General features: G+C 35.6%; 1 protein-coding gene across 6 annotated transcripts in view; it reads right to left on the bottom strand.

Moving 5' to 3' along the window:
* The window catches only part of ROBO2 (roundabout guidance receptor 2), a 647,901-nt gene that overhangs the window by 38,860 nt on the left and 587,128 nt on the right, over positions 1-21,913 (bottom strand). For all 6 annotated transcript variants that reach the window (XM_043893217.1, XM_043893216.1, XM_043893218.1 and 3 more), the window contains exons 19-22: positions 15,784-15,826; positions 14,211-14,338; positions 8,739-9,020; positions 3,028-3,184 (exon numbers count right to left, since the gene is read on the bottom strand). In XM_043893217.1, the coding sequence (XP_043749152.1) occupies positions 3,028-3,184; positions 8,739-9,020; positions 14,211-14,338; positions 15,784-15,826 (610 nt within the window). The remainder of the gene's footprint in view (positions 1-3,027; positions 3,185-8,738; positions 9,021-14,210; positions 14,339-15,783; positions 15,827-21,913) is intronic.

The raw sequence follows: 21,913 nt of genomic DNA, 5'->3' as shown, positions 1-21,913 counted from the left end.
TGCCATTTCCTTCTCCAGGGGGTCTTCCCAAACCTGGGGTTGAACCTGTGTCTCCTTGGCAGGCAGATTCTTTACCACTGAGCCACCAGTGAAGCACTCATGTTAGGGACTTCTTCTCACTGTCTTTATCCTTTCTGCCTCTGGCTAACAGCCTGGCATCCAACAGCCACCCAACCTGGGTACTACTATTTGTGAATAGGTGATTCAAGATTCATCTCGAAACTCAGCTTCCATAAGCTTGCCCCAGCCTTCTTTGGCATACACGATTATCTCTTTCTGTATGCAAGTTATTATTTTGCACATGTGCTTAGCTAGGGCTTCCCATACACAATTGTGTGTGTGTGATTTTTGGTTTCCGCCTCCTACTACTGTGAGTTTCCTGAATCAGGGATCAGATCCTCCTTATTAATTGTGTTTTTGTTTCTTTTCTTTCATATTCCTTTTTATTTCTTTATTTTTAAATTGGTAGAAAACTGCTTTACAATTTTGTGTTGGTTTTTGCCATACAACAATGTGAATCAGTCATAATTATATATGACCCCGTTAGGTCATCACAGAATGCCAGGCTGGGCTCCCTGTGTTATTTAGCAACTTCTCATTAACTATTTCGCACATGATAGTGTATACATGTCAGGGCTACTTTCTCAATTCGTCCTACCCTCATCTTCCCCTACTGTGTCCACAAGTGGATACTCTACTGGGCTCATAAGTACCATTTTTCTAGATTTCATACATATGCATTAATATACTATATCTGTTCTTCTCTTTCTGACTTACATCACTTTGTATAAGAGGCTTTAGGTTCATCCACCTCACTACAAGTGTTTTTGTTTCTTTCATCTGTTCTGCTTTCCATCCTGGCACTGGGCTTAATAGTTCTTATATATTTGAAAAAAAAAAGTGTGTTAAGTAAGTTCTCTATTATGATATATTAAAACAATAAAACAAAATCTACATAGCAACATAGGAAGTACAATTGCTGAATCCTTGATTGTCAGAAATAAAAATGATTAAAAACAGAAAGGTGACTTCTAAAGCTTTTGTTGTTTGTATTTCAAGAAAACTTTAAATATGCATAAGTCAAATCAAGACATATAAAAATTTCCATAAAAGCTCTCCGGTAAATTATTCAATGTTAATATCATGAATAACAGAGTATAAATATAGAAAATATTCAAAAATATTTTTTCAGTATTATAAGATTTTCACATCAGAAAATACAAAACTGTAAATAATATAACAAGATATGGACAAAGTCACTCAAATATACTAATTAAGATACCAAATTACTTACAAATTTTATGTTATCTGAGTTCAAGACTTTATAAATGTTTAACAGCATTACTTTTCTCTCCTCAGTTTATAAGTTCAATTTTTTTATAACTACAGCCTTTAAAATGCATATTTATAAGCCCTGTAAATAATATTTTCTTGTGAAATGCACATCTCTGTTCCCTGCTCTCCTGCCCAGGAATTGTGTGACACTAACATAATTTGTTATTGATATATGTTACGTAAAATCATGTATAGTTTTATTCTTAAAACAGTCAGAAAAAGGGTATGCTTTTAACTTCCTATTTCAGATGTGAACTTTTAAAAACAAGTACAATAAAAATGATATGCTCTTATATGGGAACTGTAATCTCAGGGAAGCAAATGAAGCCTTTTGGAGGGAAAGAGAGATACAGAGAAAAAATATGGAGGTATGATTATGTAAGGGCTTCCCTGGAGGCTCAGTGGTGAAGAATCCACCTGCCGATGCAGGAATACAGGTCGCATCCCTGAGTCAGAAGATCCCTTGGAGAAGGAAATGTCAGCGCACTCCAGGACTCTTGTCTGGGAAGTCCCAGGGACAGAGAAGCCTAGTGGGCTACAGTCCACGGGGACCGCAGAAAACAGCTGGACATGACTTGGACTCTAAACAACAGCAACAAAGCTTAGGTATACATATATGCCTGTTCATCTATCTGTGTATATAATGCATATATATATATATATATACACATAATGTAACTGAGAAAAAAGGCAAATGGAATCTGTTTTAGGAAGCAAATGTGATAGAGAAATTTCTAGTTAGGAAAAATTAATCTGGAAACCTCAAAGACAACAGTAGTATAAAAAGAAAAGGAGATGGAGAAAAAATTACAAGCATGTGCACAAGGTCTTTAAGTAAAATAAGATATGAAATAAAACTATTGTTTAAATAAACAGATATTTTAATGTCTAAGTACGTCTAAATAAAGGAACACTTGAAAAAAACTGCCTCTATTCTATACTTTTAAGTTTCAGTCAAAACCTAGGAACTGTGAGGAAGACAGAGCACTTAGAATTGGTAAGGAGTATCAACACTTTTCTACCTTAAAATCAATTAACACTTCAACAGAGGAAAACAAACTAATGCTTGTGAGATGTTTGGGAAAGAATGAGGAAACTGGTCCCATTTAAAGACCCTTAAAGTAAATTTTCTATCTTAAAAAAGGTTTGTTACAGAGTGTGCATTGACTTGAACCTCTCTTATTGTTCTGACCCCTAAATTCCCATCAAAGCTGATGATTAAAGTTCTACACACTGGCTAGATCCCTACAATTATCCCATTGTGATGGAGCTCAACAGTGGGCACCCTGCTATGGCCAGACATCAAGTCATTAGAGAAATGCGAGGGATGATGAAGAAGGTTATTTTAATTTCCTTTTCAGCGCTTCTCAGGAGTGCCTCTTTAGTTCACAGAGCTCTGGGTTACTTGCTTTCAAACTAACAAGCAATATTATAAATGGAGGCTGCATTATCATGATTGCAGACAATCTAAGGCACTTGACGGCCAAGGATTCGAGGTCCTCAATATGTGCCGTGTTGTATTTATCAGCTAAAAATATATAGATGCAGCAAACAATAGAAGGGGAGGGGGACAAGGAAAGGCTGGCAAGGGGGCAGGGAAAACAGTAAGAGAACACAGCATCAAGACACAAATGCATAAAAGAGACAGCAGTACAGCCCTGGTCATTTTGTTGGTAGATGAAACATTTTTACCCATTTTCTTGCTGTTCCACTGCATAGTGTTCCAGCTCTGTACCCGGAAGAGGCTGGACTGGGGGAGGAGGTAGTGGAACATTGGCCCAGGTCGATCCATTGTTTTTCTGTGGTTTAGAAGAGTTTTTATTTTTCTTCTTTTTTCCACCTTTCCCACCTGAAAGTAATAATATATTTATTCAGACACACCGCATATCAGAAGAAATGGAGTACATCAGATGGGAAGATGTATTTCTGTTTTCAAAACACCAGAATCAGTATGTTACAGTTGTTAAAAGCTATAAACAAATGAAATGATATGATCAGGAAAACATTTTTATAAATCACTCAAAATGATATTGTTTCTTTCACAATGCATTAGTTGCAGAGCTGAATACACAAAAAACATGGTTGCAGTGGCAAAAGCACATGTATTGATTTATTCACATTTGCTGCCTCCATGTTTTCATTGTTAGACGAAATAATGGGCCATAACAAATTCTTTAAAATGTCAGATTTTAGTGCATTTATAATGCTCTTTTGCATAATCTGTCTTAGTGGAAAAATGCAGTGTCTAAGGATACAGGCTAAACTTTTCCATTAGAATTTACTCAATTTAATTAATCCAGGAGAGTAACAGTTTTCTCTCAAAAGTAACTTATAAAAATCAATCAACTACAATCTGGAGGATACTTGTAAATCTTTCACAAGGATATGTTTTATAGAATTTTTAACTAATGAATGGCACAATTATTTTTTGCATATAGTGAGTGGTTCCCAGATGTCTAACATATCTTAAAATACCAAGTATGGAGAAAATTAATGGAAATATAGTAATCAATTTCAGTAGTATTGTAATACAAATGAATTCATGCACAAAATATGAACAGAAAGTAACTTGGCAGCATATGAGCCATATCTGGGATTACCAGAGCTTAATGAATTATAAAAATAAAGGTTTTCATTTGTTTAATGAAGTACTTTTTACTGCTCCAAATTAAGTACATCAAGTTTCTTCCTAAATGGACCACAGCTGGATGCAGAAATGTGTACTGCTTGAGCAAAAGATACTTTAGGGGAACGTAGGTAACTTCTGTCATTCCTATGGCAGTCAATGGCTATATTTAAAAAAAAAATGGTATTGACCCCTTGAACTATATCTTCCTGGAACAAAAAGTTATGAGTATCAAATATTCATAGCAGGACTATCTAACAATAGAGATATCACTAGAAATTTGCCTCAACTCCTTTCTTCTATCAGTTAACCGGCATCAGCCAATTCAGAAAATTATGGAATTTAACAATAACTTTGAGAGCCAGAAAGTAATGAAACTGTAAACTAGATATATACCCTATTGCTAAATATGAAATTGTGTCTGTTTTCTAGGTCATGCATACATATACACACAGAGAAAAGAGCATCCCTGAAAACTAAGTGATTTCACCCTTCCTTTCACTTTTTATCTTTGGCAGAAAAAGTATTAAGAGAAAGGGGAGCAGGTAACTTCTAGTTCGAGGATAAGAGTTGAATCTCTGGGCTTGAAAATAGTTTCTCATTTACTTGATAGTTACTCAATAGATATCACCTCAATTTCCATACATGTGCAAAAGATATAAAGTTACTACTTGTTTGGGTTATTTTGATTATTATAAGAGATAACACATATAAAGGGTTCACAATGTACAGAACGTTCAATAAACGGCAGTCATTACCACTCTCTTCCATCTCCTTCAGCTCAGCACAAACTCAAGTCTGCCTGTTTACAAAGCTATTCCACACCCAACTCCTCCAGCCCCACTGAGGATCCCAGAAATAGTCTGATGCTTAGGATAAAAATAATCAACCTGATTGATTAAAGTTTGTAATTTTTGTGTTTAAGGTAGGTGAGCCTTAATTCTTTGCCTCCTTGTTATTTGGTGGATAACCCACCAAAGTCATAAACAAAGATTGCATCTTTCTTGGTATTTCTAGAACTATGTCTCACTACTTAAAAGAACAGGGTGGGCATGTGTTCTTCGTAGTTTTTCCGTTGTACCTCTTATTCCTTATATATTTATATGAGGACCTTTTTTTTCACTTTTTATAGCACTTTTAGAACTGTTATATGATCTCCACCAGACCTGAGTGACACAAATAGGGAAGTTTTTACATCTTCATTTTATAGATGGGAAAATAGAGGTTCTTTCTACATTTGTGCATGTTCATAGAAGGAGAACAAATAATTTAGAATGCAGCAGCTTTAGTGGACATTACAATTTCTCCAGCTCTGAACTCAGCTCTGTTGAAATTCTTCTCCAAGGTCAAGAAAGCCATTACCACCTCTCTGACAACTGTCTTAAAAATGTGCTGGGGAAGCAGAGCTGATTCACAGAGGGAATTTGTGAGGGGCTCCATCCAATGTCCACTTTCCCCTCTGTGGGGGAAATTTCTGCTTTCTCACTGTGGGTACTTTTAGTAAGACTATCGATCAGCATGCTTTGTCTTCTCTAGAAAGAGGTAAGAGGTGGGCGCCGAGCATAATAGTCCCATATGATACAAGCTAAGGAAATTAAATTCTCTGAGATCCATATCTTGAGCTAAGTGAACCCAGTTTGTTGCTGTTACTTGCAACTTAAGATCCTCAAGCATTTTAAGGTTTTGAGAACTGTCTGCATTATGTATTTAGGCATCACATATTTTGATGACTGGCAGACATATTTGACCCATTTCTCTTCAAGTGAAAATGTAAATATTTGAATTTACATTTATTTATGCAGAACAAATTATTTCTATGTAAAGAAAATTGTGAAAACAGCTCATTTTCGAATTAAATTTAGTCTTTTAAAAATACTAGTATATAAAAATATTTAGTTATTACTACTGATGCTTGGAGAAGGAAATGGCAACCCACTCCAGTAATCTTGCCTGGAGAATCCCAGGGACCGAGGAGCCTGGCAAGTTACAGTCCATGGGGTTGCAAGAGTCTGAGTGACGAGGCACACACGCATTACTGCTGCTGCTGCTGCTAAGTCGCTTCAGACTCTTTGCGACCCCATGGACTGTAGCCTGTCAGGCTCCTCAGTCCCTGGGATTCTCCAGGCAAGAGTACTGGAGTGGGTGGCCATTTTCCTCCTCCAGTGGAATCTTCCCGACCCAGGGATCGAACCTGTGTTTCCTGCAGCTCCCGCACTGCAGGCATCTTCTTTACTGCTGAGCCACCGGGGAAGCCCTATTACTATTGATATTGTGCTATATATTTGTGCATATGTATAAAATTATGATTACAGAGATTATTTTGAAAAAAATCTGAGCTTTATATTTTTAACGGTTGGTCTTTCGAAGAGGAGTGCTAAGAAATTATATATTGAATAAATCATTATATGAGTGCTTCAAAGGGTGAGAAATTCACTCAGTTTAGGAATATCCAATTTTGTTTATTACCATGATTATTTTTAACTGGTTTCATTAACACTGTGCACAAATTAAGAAAATCTTATGATTCAATATCGATAGGGCAGTTTGATCTTAAATGTATGCTTTAGAATACATATCAATGATTATAAGAATAAAAAGAACCCTAATGTTAAATTCAATTTGACTAAACTAAGAAGAGAACAATCACGTCAGTCTTGTCTCTTAAAGAAAGCTTTCTATCACCGATTTAAGTAATTTTGTATTCAAATGTAGATGAAGTAGTTAATATAAATCATAGATATATATATAAATGTCACTCAAGAGATTAATGGATTCAAAAATGTAGTAAGTACTATTGTGAATCATATTCTGCTTAGAATTACTCAAAAGGTAACTTTTAAGACTCAATGGTAATCAACATATAAGAATATTTAATGATGGTTTCACAAAAGGTCTTTTACAATCCATGATTTATAGTATATAGACTTCTAAAATATATGTATTGATTGAGACTTGGCATATTTTGAATGATATAAGCCTAGAATAAATTAATTTTTAAATTATTCAGTACAATTATAGGACTCACCATAAATAAATGACAGTATAAATGACATTTAAGGTTATTCAAAAAAAATTATTTTATATTATCAGGCCATTTAAATTTGTAACAGATGTTTAAAATTTTCTGGATTCTATAATATATCCAATTCTACCAATAGGTAAGGAGAGCAAATGGCTCATTTTGGAGAGAAGAAAGAACATTAACATGTTCAGACTGAAAGGGTTCTATCTCTAAGGAAAGATCACTTAACTAACTAAGTAGTTAATGTTACCCTAATGATGTAAAAGAGTTAACTATTTATGGCCTGGATACCTCATAACCTATGACATATCTCAATACACTATAATCTTTCACTCAGTAACTGAGGTTAAAAAACTTCATAAAAACAAATAGACTATCAATAGTATGAAAAAATCAGAAAATAAAGTCATGGTATCAATTAGAAATGAACAGAGAAAGTCATCAGTCATATACAATGTACAAATCAGAATGTCTACAAGGATCTCCTATTTTAGAGATGAGGATCCTTGGGCCTAGAGATCACTGATATTCATTATGATAGGTACATATTTCTTTCCAGTAAAATGTGTTTTCCCTACATGTGCTATTTAATACCTGCATTATGGATTGTTAGTTCAGCTAATGTATCTTGAATATATATTAAAATTTACAGCATAAAAATTACCAATATAAAAGACTGGGTTTTTTTAAGAAATTAAATGTAAAGAATTGTGTCCCATATTAACATTCCTGTTTAGCATGGTATCAGGATCTTACTCTAAATAATATCATTAATAGATAACACAATATTTTGGAAAACTTGTCCAAAAATAGGAAGCCACATCACCAGACTCTTAATATTACGAACAATTTCCAAAATCACTTGCATTTTAGTTGAATATGGTGTCCATGCCATGGAGCTGATTTTCCTATGTGATCATTTTATTGCAAAGTTTGCTTGACTCTTAAGTAGGGTTCAAAGCAGATCAAACTCATCTGTTCCTTAATAATCAGTATTTAGTAAAATGGCACTATCTTTCAGTAAATGCAACCTTGTACAATTCATACATAAAGGCTAAAGGTGAATTTTACCCTCCTCCACCCCCCAAACTTGATTTCATTAGGATAAACTCCTACTGTCATTTGAGAGATAAATGTCTGGCAGTGAGCTGTGAGCCAGTACTTCTTCATGAGTGTTAGGAACACAGGTCATATGCTGGTGACAAACAAATATTTCTCCTTACTGTGATGAGACCAACCTGAGAGACTGCCACTCCTCTCTGAGCTGTTGTGAGAGCTGGTGGTGCTGAAATCCTGTGACTGGTTGTGTGGCATTCTATTAGACAATCCCTCAGCCAATCGGTAGTCAGGGATGTAAAGTAAGGCTAAGGGTTAAAGGGCAGAGGTCATAGTGGCATCATGTGATTAGTTCACAGCACAAGCCCATGCAGAACATGCAGTTAGCAATTCAGAAGCAGATGTCGTAGGACAGTGGAGGAATGTTTTGTCTGTCCTGCCTAATGGAGGTCGAGATGGATTACTGATCACTATTGAAAAAAGAGCTAAAAGGATGAAACCAATTGGTGTTGTGTGGTGATAGCAACAGTGGTGGTGGTGGCGGGGATTGTGCAAGGTACTGAATACATGCTAGAATATTTTTTTAGTTTAGGTAGTGAACCTGGTGATGAATTACTAAACCGAACAACAAATACTACTTTCTATCTCATGCAAAAATGATATGAAAATAACTCTTCTGGAAGTAAGAACTGGACTTACCGTTGTTACCTTTGTTCTGATCGGGTAGAGAATAACCAAAGCCCATCAGGTCTGTTTTTTGCTGAATTGAGCTTTTCCACTGTGGATCAGGCAGATCGACAGCCAGTTCATGTATGCTATTGGAATGCAATATCTGTGTCGTGGCATATGGGGTAGCCTGTGTTATTTGGCTGGAACTATTGTAAGTGGTTTTGGTCGTGAAGTCAATGCTGCTATAAATGGCTCCATCCGAGAGCATTGTTGCCGTTTTATCCCCTTGGCCTGGAACTGGTGGCAGCACATCTGTGGTGAACATAGGGAAATGAAACAATTTAATGATGCACAGGAAGCCCAAAACTATCAGGAATGAAGATGAAAAATAAATGTGTCATGCCGCACGTTTGCATTTCAGCTGAGACGGGCTTCATGAGCCAATGAAGGGTAGATGATGTACAACCGTCGCCAAGCTATCAGCCTTGGTGACAGGCAGGCCTACTGCTCGTCCTTCACGTCTCACTGCTTAACACACCCCATCCCCCATTTTCTTCAACCATGAATGAGAAATTTGGTGTATTTCACTACTGAAAAAATGCTTTCAGTGGTTCATTCTGGTTTAGAATCCATGAAATTGTTAGCTCTTTACAGAAGCAATGGCAAAAGTGAATCTACAAATCATGGATGAAAAGCATCTTTTTCCACTTTATCCCAAGAGAAATGGAAAATAACTGCTAAAATAGATGCAAAAGTTTCCAAAATTATACTCTCCAAACTATAAGGCGCTTTTTACTGAAGTTTCTACTTGCTGTTTATCTGAGTTGATTTCACAGCTCCAGAAATGGAGTGTAACTGATGGTAGCAATTTTTTTTTCTTGGATAACAAAGGAAGATTTTCATGAATAAGTCATTTTCACAATACAGCAGGATTTAACTACAGAAAAAGCAATCTGGGTGATCACAGAGTTTAATTTATGCTACCAAATCTTAGAAGTGGAGAATTATAGTTTCAAGTTGTAATACAGCAAGAGTAAAATTAAACTTCAGGAAAAACACTGAATATCAATCAGTCCATTTATCACTTTGGTGTGCTAAATTATCTTTATATGATGTTTTTAAATTCAGAACTGCCACCTCTCTCCTGAGCACTTATTTTCCTTCTCAGAATAACAACACTAGAATCTAAAACAAAAACAAAAAAAACCTACTAATACTATTTTTAATCATGTAGAGTTAAAAGTGAATATATATTATGCTACTTAATAATATATGTTCTGAAAGTCACATTTCACAGGACATGAGTTCATCAACCCTCTTGATTTCATTATGGAAAATTTTCAACGAGTTATAGTACTGTAATAATAAACCAAATGATCTCAGTAACAAAACCAGCTTATCATCACAAGGAGAAAACTGAAGTAGTCAAAATATCCTAAAGCATTTAGATTCTATGATATCTAACAGTACTTGAAATAAGGACTCTTGTAAAAATATTAAGTTTGCTTTTGCATTTTACAAAAGCTAAACATGATCTTTAGCAACAGCAACAAGACATTTAAAACGCATTTTATACACTATAATCACACACTGTAGGTTCTTTCTGAAGGTTTTGAAGTCTGAAATTCCAACCTGTTTTCTAATTAAGTATATATGTACTTTTTAAATAACTATTTTAAATAGTTAAACATATTCACATTTATAATATTTCATCAAGTTGTATAAGTAAGTACATTGTTTTCAGATTCAGAATTTTACAACTACTTTCTTGCCCTTCTTGTTTTTAGCTGTAAACTGATTAGAAAATTTGATGACAAAGAAATATGCTTCATTCTAAAGCATCAGGTCAGTATCATTTTTATTCTCTGAGATGCTTGATATTTAACAATATATCAAAATTGTGAAAGTAGGTCCTTCACTCTAGGGAAGTTTTCTGAGTTTTGCTTCTGCCGCCTCTACCATGTCTTTCACTGATGAACTGGACAGATACCCTTCTTCAACACTGACCCCAACTTCCCAGCATCTTCAATATGAGGTTCTTCAAAGCTTTGGATTTAGATTGTGAGCTACTGCAAGTGTTTTAAATGGCTGTGTGTTCACATGTTTTAAAATGGAAAAAATATAGTATGAAAATCTAATCCTTCATACGCTATGCCAACTAAAGCTATGGTTCTAGAAATAGAATCTCTCTCAGCTGGATGAAATTAGTCTTCAATTCTAAGTGCTTCTATATTGATTTGGGGGCTGCATATTTCCTTCAAATGTTATTTGCTCACTCTTATATTTTCAAAAAGTAAATTGAATTATGACCCAGCATTAAAATACTAGAGGCTTATACATGACTATTTGCATGTGGGGAATTATCCTATAACATCAGATGATTTGGAACTCTGGGCCAGTCTTCCTCCCAGGATCCTGGACTCGAATAGATGCTGCCATCTTTAGACAGGACTTTTTATTTTACATTCTACACAGTCCACATCTACCCCTTCTTGATACTTTAGGTTATCTGACTGGCACTTGTTAACGTTTGTGTCTGAAACTTACGAATTATAGAAACCCTTCTCTCTAGTCATAACTACTCATGATTTAATTCTTCAGTTTTTCAGCAGCCTAGTTACACATGCATTTATTTCTTATTGCCTGGAATAATTACTTCCATGAATGACTGTCTCCTTCACTGTATCTTAAGTTACTTGAGGACAGAGTACCTGGGATTTATGTCTGTATTTCCATAATTCCTCATCTAGTGTTTTGCAAAGAGTAAGTACTTACTGAATAATTAAAGGGCATTTTTATAGTTTGTATTGTCAAAATGAATACATGTGATTATTAGTACTTGATTATTCAAAATAGTATTTTCATTACATTTAAACATGTATTAGTAAACATTCTTAAAGAAAAAAATATCAGTATCCATGGTTATTCCTCTAAGTGTACGTGGTAATACAATCACACATGTGAATCCTACCTTAAGAATTGCAGAGAAGTGTAAATAAAAGAACACAGTCTTTAAAATCTGTTAGATAGATCTGGATTCTACAGATATATCTCAAGTTATTCACCTTGATAAACCTTAGTTTCTTGACCTCTAAGTTAGAAATATGATTATGTCTTATACTTATTACATTGTTGTGAAAAGGAAATGGAATTTGCAAAATGTCCTGTCTTTTTAGTAAATGCTTAAAATGCTTATCACACTGGAAAGAGATATAGTTAACTCTGCAAAAACTTTGTCACGGCCTTGAGAGTGACCTGTGAAATATTTTCATGTCATGAAAATGAAGTGGAAATGGAAAAAAAAAAAAAAGAAAACGTTGAAAATCTTCAGAAGTATCCTTTGCCTAAATTAGATAAGAGACATTTTAGAATGTTAATGTAATCTGCCAGAAACTGGAAAAAAAAAAAAAAAAACCACTTTCTCCACCTTTGTACATTTATTTCTTGATATAAAGAAAGAATGGTGTGTTATTCCAATGCAAATACAAGAAAAAAAAGGCAGCTACTCCTTGATTGATAAAAGCTTTATGAACAGAATTTCAAAATCAGTGGGTAGGGCAGGGAGGAATGTTTTGATCTCCTGATAAGACTATGCTTGGGCACAGAACTATCCAAGATAAAGTGACACCTATAATCGCAGGGCTCAGAATTCTGACACCTAGGGGAGGCAGCCACTTTCAGAGAGTCTGGGCAACTGAAAATCTAAATCGGGTGGACTGAATTACAGAGGATAAGTAAGATGCTGAGTAGTCATACAGCTTACGGGAGGGAGGCCCCCTTTTTCAGTTGGTGCTGACACAATGCAGAGTTGTGCAATAATTAGTCACTTTATTATTTAAAATACCATTTTAAATATGTTTAAACATGCATTGGTCTTACATTCATAAAGAGAAAAGGCCAATATCCATGACTGTATTCTAAGTCAATATGTTTACACACTCATACATGTGAAATCCACCACTGAGGTTTATAGTAAACCCAGAATACTTAGCGTAGTCCTGGGTCTCCTACATTAGTTCTTCCTAGAAGCATATACATATATAATCCTTCAGAGGATTCACACAAATTTCTTAGATTACAGCACTATTCTCCTAATTAATCACCCAAATTTTTCAACCTATCTCCATCCTCCACCCAGCAGCTAGCTGGATGATTTAAAACAGCACTCACATTCTAGGATTCTCCTCTTAAAGTCCATTAATGGCTTCTGATCATCCTCTAACAAAGTTTAAAGACTTTGTGTGGCTTAGAAGGCCCTCTGTTACCTGTCCTTCCATATTTCTTAGCATTCTTTTGCCTTGCAATCGATACTCAAGTCATTAGGAAATTCACTCATTTCTTAAATAGGTGAATGTTTCCCTTACTTTCTGAACCTTAAGACACAGTAAATTTCTTCTCTACATACTTTCTACATACTTTTGGCTCCCCACTGTTCCTTCATATATCAGCCTAAATAATACTTTATTCATAGCACCTTCCTCCTCCCAGGAGACAGCTCTTTCATGTGGGGTATTGGCAAGGTACCAGTCCATTTGCTATCTGCACAATCCTACGTCAATGGAAAACTCATGTATCAGCTGAACTAAACACTGGGGCCTGAGACTTCTCCAGTCCCATCTTCCTCTAAACCCACTGCTCTCCTAATGATTGGATGAAAAGGTGGAGAGGGGAAGGTGGTGATTTTCATAGTAAGTCCAATTCTGTTTTCTTTATAAAGACCTATGGAGAGGACCCTAGTACTGAATTTTGAAGACCTTAGCATGTCAGCTACTTAGACTATTTTTGTCTTTTATTTGGGGTACAAATTATCAATTGTAGAATTACAGAAAAGCTGTCAACATGTTGTTATATTTATTTAAGTGTCTGCCTCTTATATGATATTTTTACTGTCTGCCATGGTGCCAGATACACAGGACACCCTCAATAAATATATATGAATGATAATCAGAGAAGTAAAATGACTAGTTCTAAATCATAAGCCCTGTCTGGCTGCATAATTCCTGATTTAGTAATCATGTACTGTGCTCAGTCATGTCCCACTCTTTGCAACCCCATGGACTGTAGCCCACCAGGCTTCTCTATCTATGAAGTTTTCCAGGCAAGAATAATGGAGTGGGTTGCCATTTCCTTCTCCAGGGGATCTTCCCAACCCAAGGACTGAACCCGAGTCTCTTGCATCTCCTGCATTGGCAGGCAGATTCTTTACCACTGTGCTACCTGGGAAACCCTTAATCATGTACTAATAGTATGAAGAACAAAATGCATTATGAATAGTTACCTTCTTGGTTAGTAATAACATCCTTAAAAGCTCAGTTTTACTCAAGGTAATAGATACCACAGCTTTATAATAAAATATTTAGCAAATGTACAGTACTATGAATACATGTACTTCACTAAATTCACTTATGGAAGAAAATACTTTTTGGTATGCCTTTTTCAAAACATCCAGGAAAACCAAGAAAACAAATCACAAACGACAGAATTTTGAAAAACACAACTTACCCCCACGCCCAAAGTTCGCAATCTCATTTGGGCCACTATTGCTGTTGTTTACTGGCAAGCTCGTGGCTGGCCATGAGTCAGCAAGCCATGGATAACTGGGATCACCAGCATTTAGAAGACCTGGGCGGCTAAAACAGGAAAACATGGAAATCAGTCCGTGGAACTCCATGAGAGATGTGCACATCTGTCTCATGAACTACAGTGGATTAAAGAATTTAAGATTCTAATTCACTTCCAAATTAAAATCTGGAGGCTCTCAAGAATTAAGGAACTTTGGCAAGTTACTAAGGCTCTGTGTAGATTATCCCTGTCAATGGAAGCAGAAGAGTCCTGCCTGGGATTCTGCTGACATCCAAATGAATTCAGTCGTCTTCCCTGAAACTGGTAGGACACTGGTAACATAGCAGCATCCTGAAACAAGATCTGATGATAAATTGGCATCTCAAGGGAACAACTGCTCAGAATGATTGCTTAGTATCAGCCATTTCCAGGACTTTGGGCTATTGCTCCTTCAATTCCTGCAGCTCCCATATTTATCTGTCCCCTATAGGCTGTAACCCCTGTTATGAGCCCTCATGGTTGATTTAGAGGCAAGGAACTTAAGGGAAATAAATGAAGAGTATTTATACTGTTCCATCAATAGTACATTTTCAGGTTCTCTAAATTTAAAGTGTTAGGAGAATATGAAAGCATTTTAGGGTGATAAAAGATCCACTGCGGTCTGATCCAGTATGTGCATAATCGTCTATGAAGAAAACTTCTTTTGCATCATATTCAATAAAGAATCCCTATCTTTAATGTAAAAGTGGGATTCTGATCCCTTTCCAGATTATTACCATATTTACAAAGATATAGCAACATCTATAATCATCGTAGTTTTGTTTTTTTTTTCCTGATAGACCCTTGGTGATACAATCCTTAAGAGAAACATGTGTTTCTATGGAAACTGCAATAGGAAGATCCAACTGCTTTCTGGCTACATCCACCAGCTCTCATTAGACCTAATCTCTTTTTGCTAAAATATTGATTAAATGGGAGATTGGAAGTTATTACCAGAGCCTAATTACAATCTCCATATCGGCAAAGGGAAAATAGATGAGGATATATGGGTTTGTTATCAGTTTTTATCAATTTCAATTGAGTATCCAAAGTTGTGGAATCCAGTCCTATCAATCTACAGCCTATTCATCATCCATGAATCATTTACTTTGTGATCGATTATGTGTAATTGTTCACTCACAGCAATTTGGTGAGAACCAATAAGGAGCCTTAAACAACAGCAACTTCATTTGCTAATGTCTAATTAATGCAATAAACATCCTGCTAACAAATGAACACATTCCTTGTGATATTTACTACTAATTTCTTCAGGGGCATCTGGGAGATATGAAACATCTGGACTTGATTCCTCTGACGTGCACAACAGATAGATCATTAAACCTTGTTGTAAGCTGTTTAATTCCTTCTAGAATTCTCAGACTTATAAGTGATCGTTTATTACAATAATTGTCTTTTACTATGTAGTTTCCTCAGTCCTGATTAAAAATAAAAATAAAAAATCTCCTTGGTATACCTTCCATTGCTCATTAGTCCTCCATCTCCTCTTTGAAATGTAACTGTGAAAAAAAAAGAAACACACACAAGTAGTCAATATTAATTACAATTAACAACAACTACATATTGGCCCTTCGTTTAGAGCTGAAGCCCCTGGGAATTATAGCAAAATATAATTAACATAATTGCACAGATAGTAGAAGCAGTGGTTTGGCCTAAAGCAAAGCCATCATTTGTTCCAACTTTAATAAGACATCTAAAAATTCTTCAGGCCAAACACACGGTTAAGTCAAAGGGGCAATTTTTATTTGCATGTCAGTTGGTACATATATGATATTGGAAGATGGATATGCATTGACAAAGAATTATCACACCGTGATTTTTAATGCTAATATACAGGTATCCTAATTAGAGGTCATAAGGCAAACTGCACATAATGGAAACTGAAACAGGGAAGTTCAAACAGGTAATATCCTTCTAATGAAACCAGGGAAATAGGTACAGATTGAAAACCTATTCCTCTCCATCACAGGTCCTTTTAGGGACATTGAGAAGCACTGAGTTGAAATACTACAATTACTGTATAATAGACATGAACTGTCGTGAATAGAGAATACCTAATGTATTGAATGCTTTCCTTCATTTACGAATCCTTATAAAAATGAGACTTTCAACTTATTGAATATATTCCCATTGTATGTAATGATCATCCAACTTAAGTCCTTCTTAAAACTATGGAGCATATTAGCAATGCCAACAAGCAACCAGTAAAGCCACAGCTGGAGAACCCACGCCCTCTGGTCACTAGATTTCATTCTACAAAGCTAACAACATGAAAGTGGGTGTCAAGGATCGGCAAAGAAGATAAATATCAGTTTGGGTGCATCATCTCTTACCCACAATCTTTGCAGCTAAATTTGTTTGGAATTAAAATGCTTCAGATCTGAGACAGGTAATATGATGCACACTGCAGAGAAGGTCTGAGCCAGCAACTATATTCAAAATGATTAGTTTTGCAATGAGATGTGAATATTCACGATTAGTGGAACAAAGTCTATACATGACTTCATATTATTTTGGGTCAAACTTTGCCACTAAATTACTTAACTAGAAAATCATTGGGAAAAATTTGGTGTTTAGAAGTTTATAGACTGCACAATTGCAATTCTGACCAAAATTAATATGCATCAGCTGAACTAGTCCCTGGGAAGAAGGAAAAAATACCATTTCACAGCTGTGAATTCAACATATCCTATCTTGGAAGACACTGATTACATTTACTATGATTACTTGGTGAGCAAAAGTGAAAATAAAATTTTATGAATTGATTCATATTTTTAATGAACTTGCTACTTAAAGTATACACTTAGTAAATACTTTCTCATTTGGATAATCTCTCCATAATTCACCTGTTTCTTAAGTTTGAGCTAAAAAGTATGATTACTCTTTAGATTTTATAAATTTCTAAATGTAGTTCCCCAGTCTTCTCCCTAAGGTTGTCTAAGAATATATCTATTCAGTTCAGTTCAGTTGCTCAGTCGTGTCTGACTCTTTGTGACCCCATGGACTGCAGCACGCCAGGCTTCCCTGTCCATCACCAACTCCCGGTGCTTACTCAAACTCATGTCCATAGAGTCAGTGATGCCATCCAACCATCTCATCCTCTGTCGTCCCTTTCTGCTCCCACCTGCAATTTTTCCCAGCATTAGAGTCGTTTCTAACGAGTCAGTGATTCCCATCAGGTGGCCAAGGTATCGGAGTTTCAGCTTTAGCATCAGTCCTTCCAATGAATATTCAGGACTGATTTCCTTTAGGATTGATTGGTTGGATCTCCTTGCAGTCCAAGGGACTCTCAAGAGTCTTCTTCAACACCACAGTTCAAAAGCATCAGTTCTTTGATGCTCAGCTTTCTTTATAGTCCAGCTCTCACATCCATACATGACTACTGGAAAAATCATAGCACTGACTAGATGAACTTTGTTGGCAAAGTAATGTCTCTGCTTTCTAATATGCTATCTAGGTTGGTCATAGCTTTTTTTCCAAGGAGCAAGCATTTTTTAATTTCATGGCTGCAGTCACCATCTGCAGTGATTTTGGAGCCCAAGAAAATAAAGTCAGCCATGGTTGTCACTGTTTCCCATCTATTTGCAATGAAGTGATGGGACCAGATGCCATGATCTTAGTTTTCTGACTGTTGAGTTTTAAGCCAATTTTTCACTCTCTTTCACTTTCATCAAGAGGCTCTTTAGTTCTTCTTCACTTTCTGCCATAAGGGTGGTGTCATCTGCATAACTGAGGTTATTGATATTTCTCCCAGCAATATTGATTACAGCTTGTGCTTCATCCAACTCAGCATTTCTCATTATGTACTCTGCATGTAAGTTAAATAAGCAGGGTGACAATATACAGCCTTGCCGTATTTCTTTCCCAATTTGGAACCAGTCTATTATTCCATGTTCAGTTCTAACTGTTGCTTTTTGTCCTGCTATAGATTTCTCAAGAGGCAGGTTAGGTGGTCTGGTATTCCCACCTCATCTCTTGAAGAATCTTCCACAGTTTTTTGTGATCCACACTGTCAAAGGCTTTGGCATAGTCAACAAAGCAGATGTTTTTCTGGAACTCTCTTGCTTTTTCGATGATCCAATGGATGTTGGCAATTTGATCTCTGGCTCTCTTGCCTTTTCTAAATCCAGCTTGAACATCTTGGAAGTTCACGGTTCACATACTGTTGAAGTCTGGCTTGGAAAATTTTGAGCATTAGTTTGCTAGTGTGTGAGTTGAGTGCAATTGTGTGGTAGTTTGAGCATTCTTTGGCATTGCCTTTCTTTGGGATTGGAATGAAAACTGACCTTTTCCAGTCCTGTGGCCACTGCCATATATCTCTTATGGCATCATAATTAGGCAATATCATCATCATCCAAGGGTTTATCAGGAATTCATGAGGCTGTACTTTCAGAAACATGTCATTGGCACCTAAAGTACACTGCCTTATGAAGTTTTTAGGTACCTTCTCAAGTGTAATACAAAAGAATCCTGACAGAACCTTTGCACCTGCCCAGGACTGGCTATGAAGAAGATGAATACTGATCACTAGTCTGCTTTGTGATGGACTCCCTTAAGTGTTGGGAAGCAACAATCAGCTGTGTGTCCACACCACGTTGGATCCCTTTAATAACAGTTTTTAACAAGAACAAAAATAACAAATTGATCTGAAACAATTATTGAAAAAAAAATCACTGGTGACATTAAATAAAGGTCTGATTAGGTTGGAAAAACACAAAATGTGAAAACAGTGCAGCTAATTAACTTTCCATCTGAAGTGACTTTCTAGTATGTGGTTTTTTAATGGACTATCAAGTGATTGTTTTACTCTGATAAAAGAGGGCTAAGATAATGTTGTGCATATCAGCAGACATGGATGGGCTACACCTCCAATGTGTTGTTTAGGAGATATGAGGGGAGAAGCTGAGGAAATCTAATTTGGATGCTCTTTTTTCCTTACCCAAATTTTCTGTTACTGTCAGAGCAAGAAATAATATTAGAAAAAAAGAAGACAACTGAAGCTAAGGACAACTGAACAAAAGTTAAGTTACATTTGACTTTATGTACTTACCAATGTTAAATTTTTCATAAACTGTAAATATTAAAGTACTAAGATGCAACACTCAAAATCTTATCCAAAGATATTATTCAGATGCTAGTCAGCACAAGGAAAGATGATCAGCATCATTAATCATTAGGGAGATGGAAATAAAAACTAGAATAAGATGTTACCTCACACCTTTTAGGTTGGCTTCTATGCAGGAAACATAAAATAAGCATTATTGAGAATATGAAGAAACTGAAACCATTGTGTACTGTTGGTGGAAGGTAAAAACCATTTTACCCTTAGTTGAAAATACCATGTTTGTTACTCAAAAAATGAAAAACAGAATTACAATAAGACCCAGCAATTCCACTTCTTGATATATACTCAAAAGAAATGAAATCAAGATATCAAAGAGATATTTGTACATCCATGGTCATCATAGCATTATTCATTGCAGCTAAAATGTGGAAGCAAACCAAGCATCCATTGATGCATGAATGGATAAGTGTATAAACAGATGCAATGGAATATTAATCAGCTTTGAAAAGGAAGGAAATTCTGACATATGCTAAAACTTGGATGTACCTTGAGAACAATATGTTAAATGAAATAGGCCAGTCACAAAAAGACAAACACTGTAAAAGTCTATTTAGGTACTCTATTAGGTACATAAAGTAGTCAAAATCACAGAGACAGAAAGTAAAATGGTGATGTGAGGGCTGGAAGGAGAGGGAAATGGGGAGTTGTTGTTTACTGGGCAAAGGTTTTCAGTTTTAAAAATTGAGAAAGTTTATGGAGATAGATGGTGGTGATGGTGAACAAAATCATGAATGTATTTAATGCCTCTGAACGGTGCACTTAAAATGGTCCAGATAGCAAGTTTCATGTCATGTGTATTGTACCACAATAAAAAGTTGGGGAAAAAACATTCAAACGTTCACTGAGGTTTATCTACAGATGTGTTAAGAGTATAGACTCTATAGTATGGTCCATATTTACCAACTGAGAGTTAAATGTTGTAAATGAAAGAATTTTAAGTTTCAGAACAAGACACATCCATCTTCTACTTTTATATAAATCATTAAATAATTTCAAATCTACAAAGAGATCACCAAAAATAGTTCTTAATGACATTTATGTTTGTGCGTCTTCATAACAACTATACAGAGTCAAGAATACACAGTCATTATATAAATACATAATTGACTTAAAACAGCCCGTGGACACAACTTGATACATATGAAAAACTTCAATTTTGTGTGTTTCTCTCAGGAGAAAACAACAACAACAACAAACCCAATACCCTTATGTAATAAAGTTGAATAGTTGTCTTTTTGAAACAAGGGAAAAAGAGGATACTTCCCATGCTCCAAAACTTTTAGATTTGTTCCATTTTGAAAAGCAGACCAAAAGTAACTGAGTTCTATTTGACCGTGAGATTAAAAACAAATGAGAAAGGATAAACAATTAGATCTCCTAAAATGGAAGTCACATTTGGTGTTTTGATCAACATTGTGTGTGTGTGTAGAGACAGAGAAACATAAAAATAAATGCCCCAGCCAATTTGAAAGCTGTTTTGAAGTAGCTCTCATTTCAGAGGTGCTGAACTAACTTAAAGCTAAAAGAGGATAGAGAGGGTAGGTGGTTGAACAGTCTCGCTGTAGTCACAGTTTTGATAATCATAGTGCAGTAACTTTGTGCTTGTCAAAAGTAACTTTGAAATAAGTGAGTGTTTTTTACCAGGAGTTTCTGATAGTATCTAAAATTAAGACTTTGAAGGGAGCAATGTAGAGTGCACAGGAGTTTTTATTGCTAAAACTGTCGGACTAGTGTTAAGGTTTCCAAAAATCTCTACAGACCGTACACTCTTAACTGTTTTAGAAATGTATTAAATATTCTGAATTTATTGCAGCGTTTATGAAAGATACAAGGTAAAGAGACTTTGCAAGTTCAGATCATATACAAAGTACCTCTACTATTATCTGTCAGGATTAATCGTAATCTCATGCCTGCTAGCAGTGAGGGAAAAGGGAAATATAACTACACGGAAAATTGACATTTTGAGGTAAGGAAGCTTTCAGAGTGCCTATCTCTAGTAGGCCACATTTTCCTACTCCAAATGGAAACTTTAATGTTGCCAGCCAAGCCTCATTCCCTTGCCTGATAAGCTATTTCTCAACTATGAATGTAGATTAATCCTCTTTTAATAAGCCTTAATTCAAGCCCAGATAATCAGAGTATAAAAATTCCATCAAATCTTTTAGCTGTCTTAGGATGGTTTTGTCAAATAATTTCACCAATGGTTTAAAACCTATGCATGAAGCATTTGGTATTTCATAATTTGCTCACTCATTAAATTATTTACATTTACTGAGTTTAATCAAATCTGCCATCCTCAGAGGTAATATTTGTAACATAGAACTCATCCCTTTAAAAGTGTGAAAGTTAGTTTACTTTCATTAAAAAGTTGATAACTTAAAAATTATTGATAGAAATATGACCAGCATTAGTTTGAAAAGCGTCATGCAGTCTTCATGAAGATCATAATATGACATACAGA

The sequence above is a fragment of the Cervus elaphus genome, chromosome 31 (assembly GCF_910594005.1).
Source record: "Cervus elaphus chromosome 31, mCerEla1.1, whole genome shotgun sequence".
NCBI classification, from domain to species: domain Eukaryota; kingdom Metazoa; phylum Chordata; class Mammalia; order Artiodactyla; family Cervidae; genus Cervus; species Cervus elaphus.
Note: the sequence above shows the minus strand (reverse complement) of the source record. Positions and strands in the feature narration are given on the sequence as shown.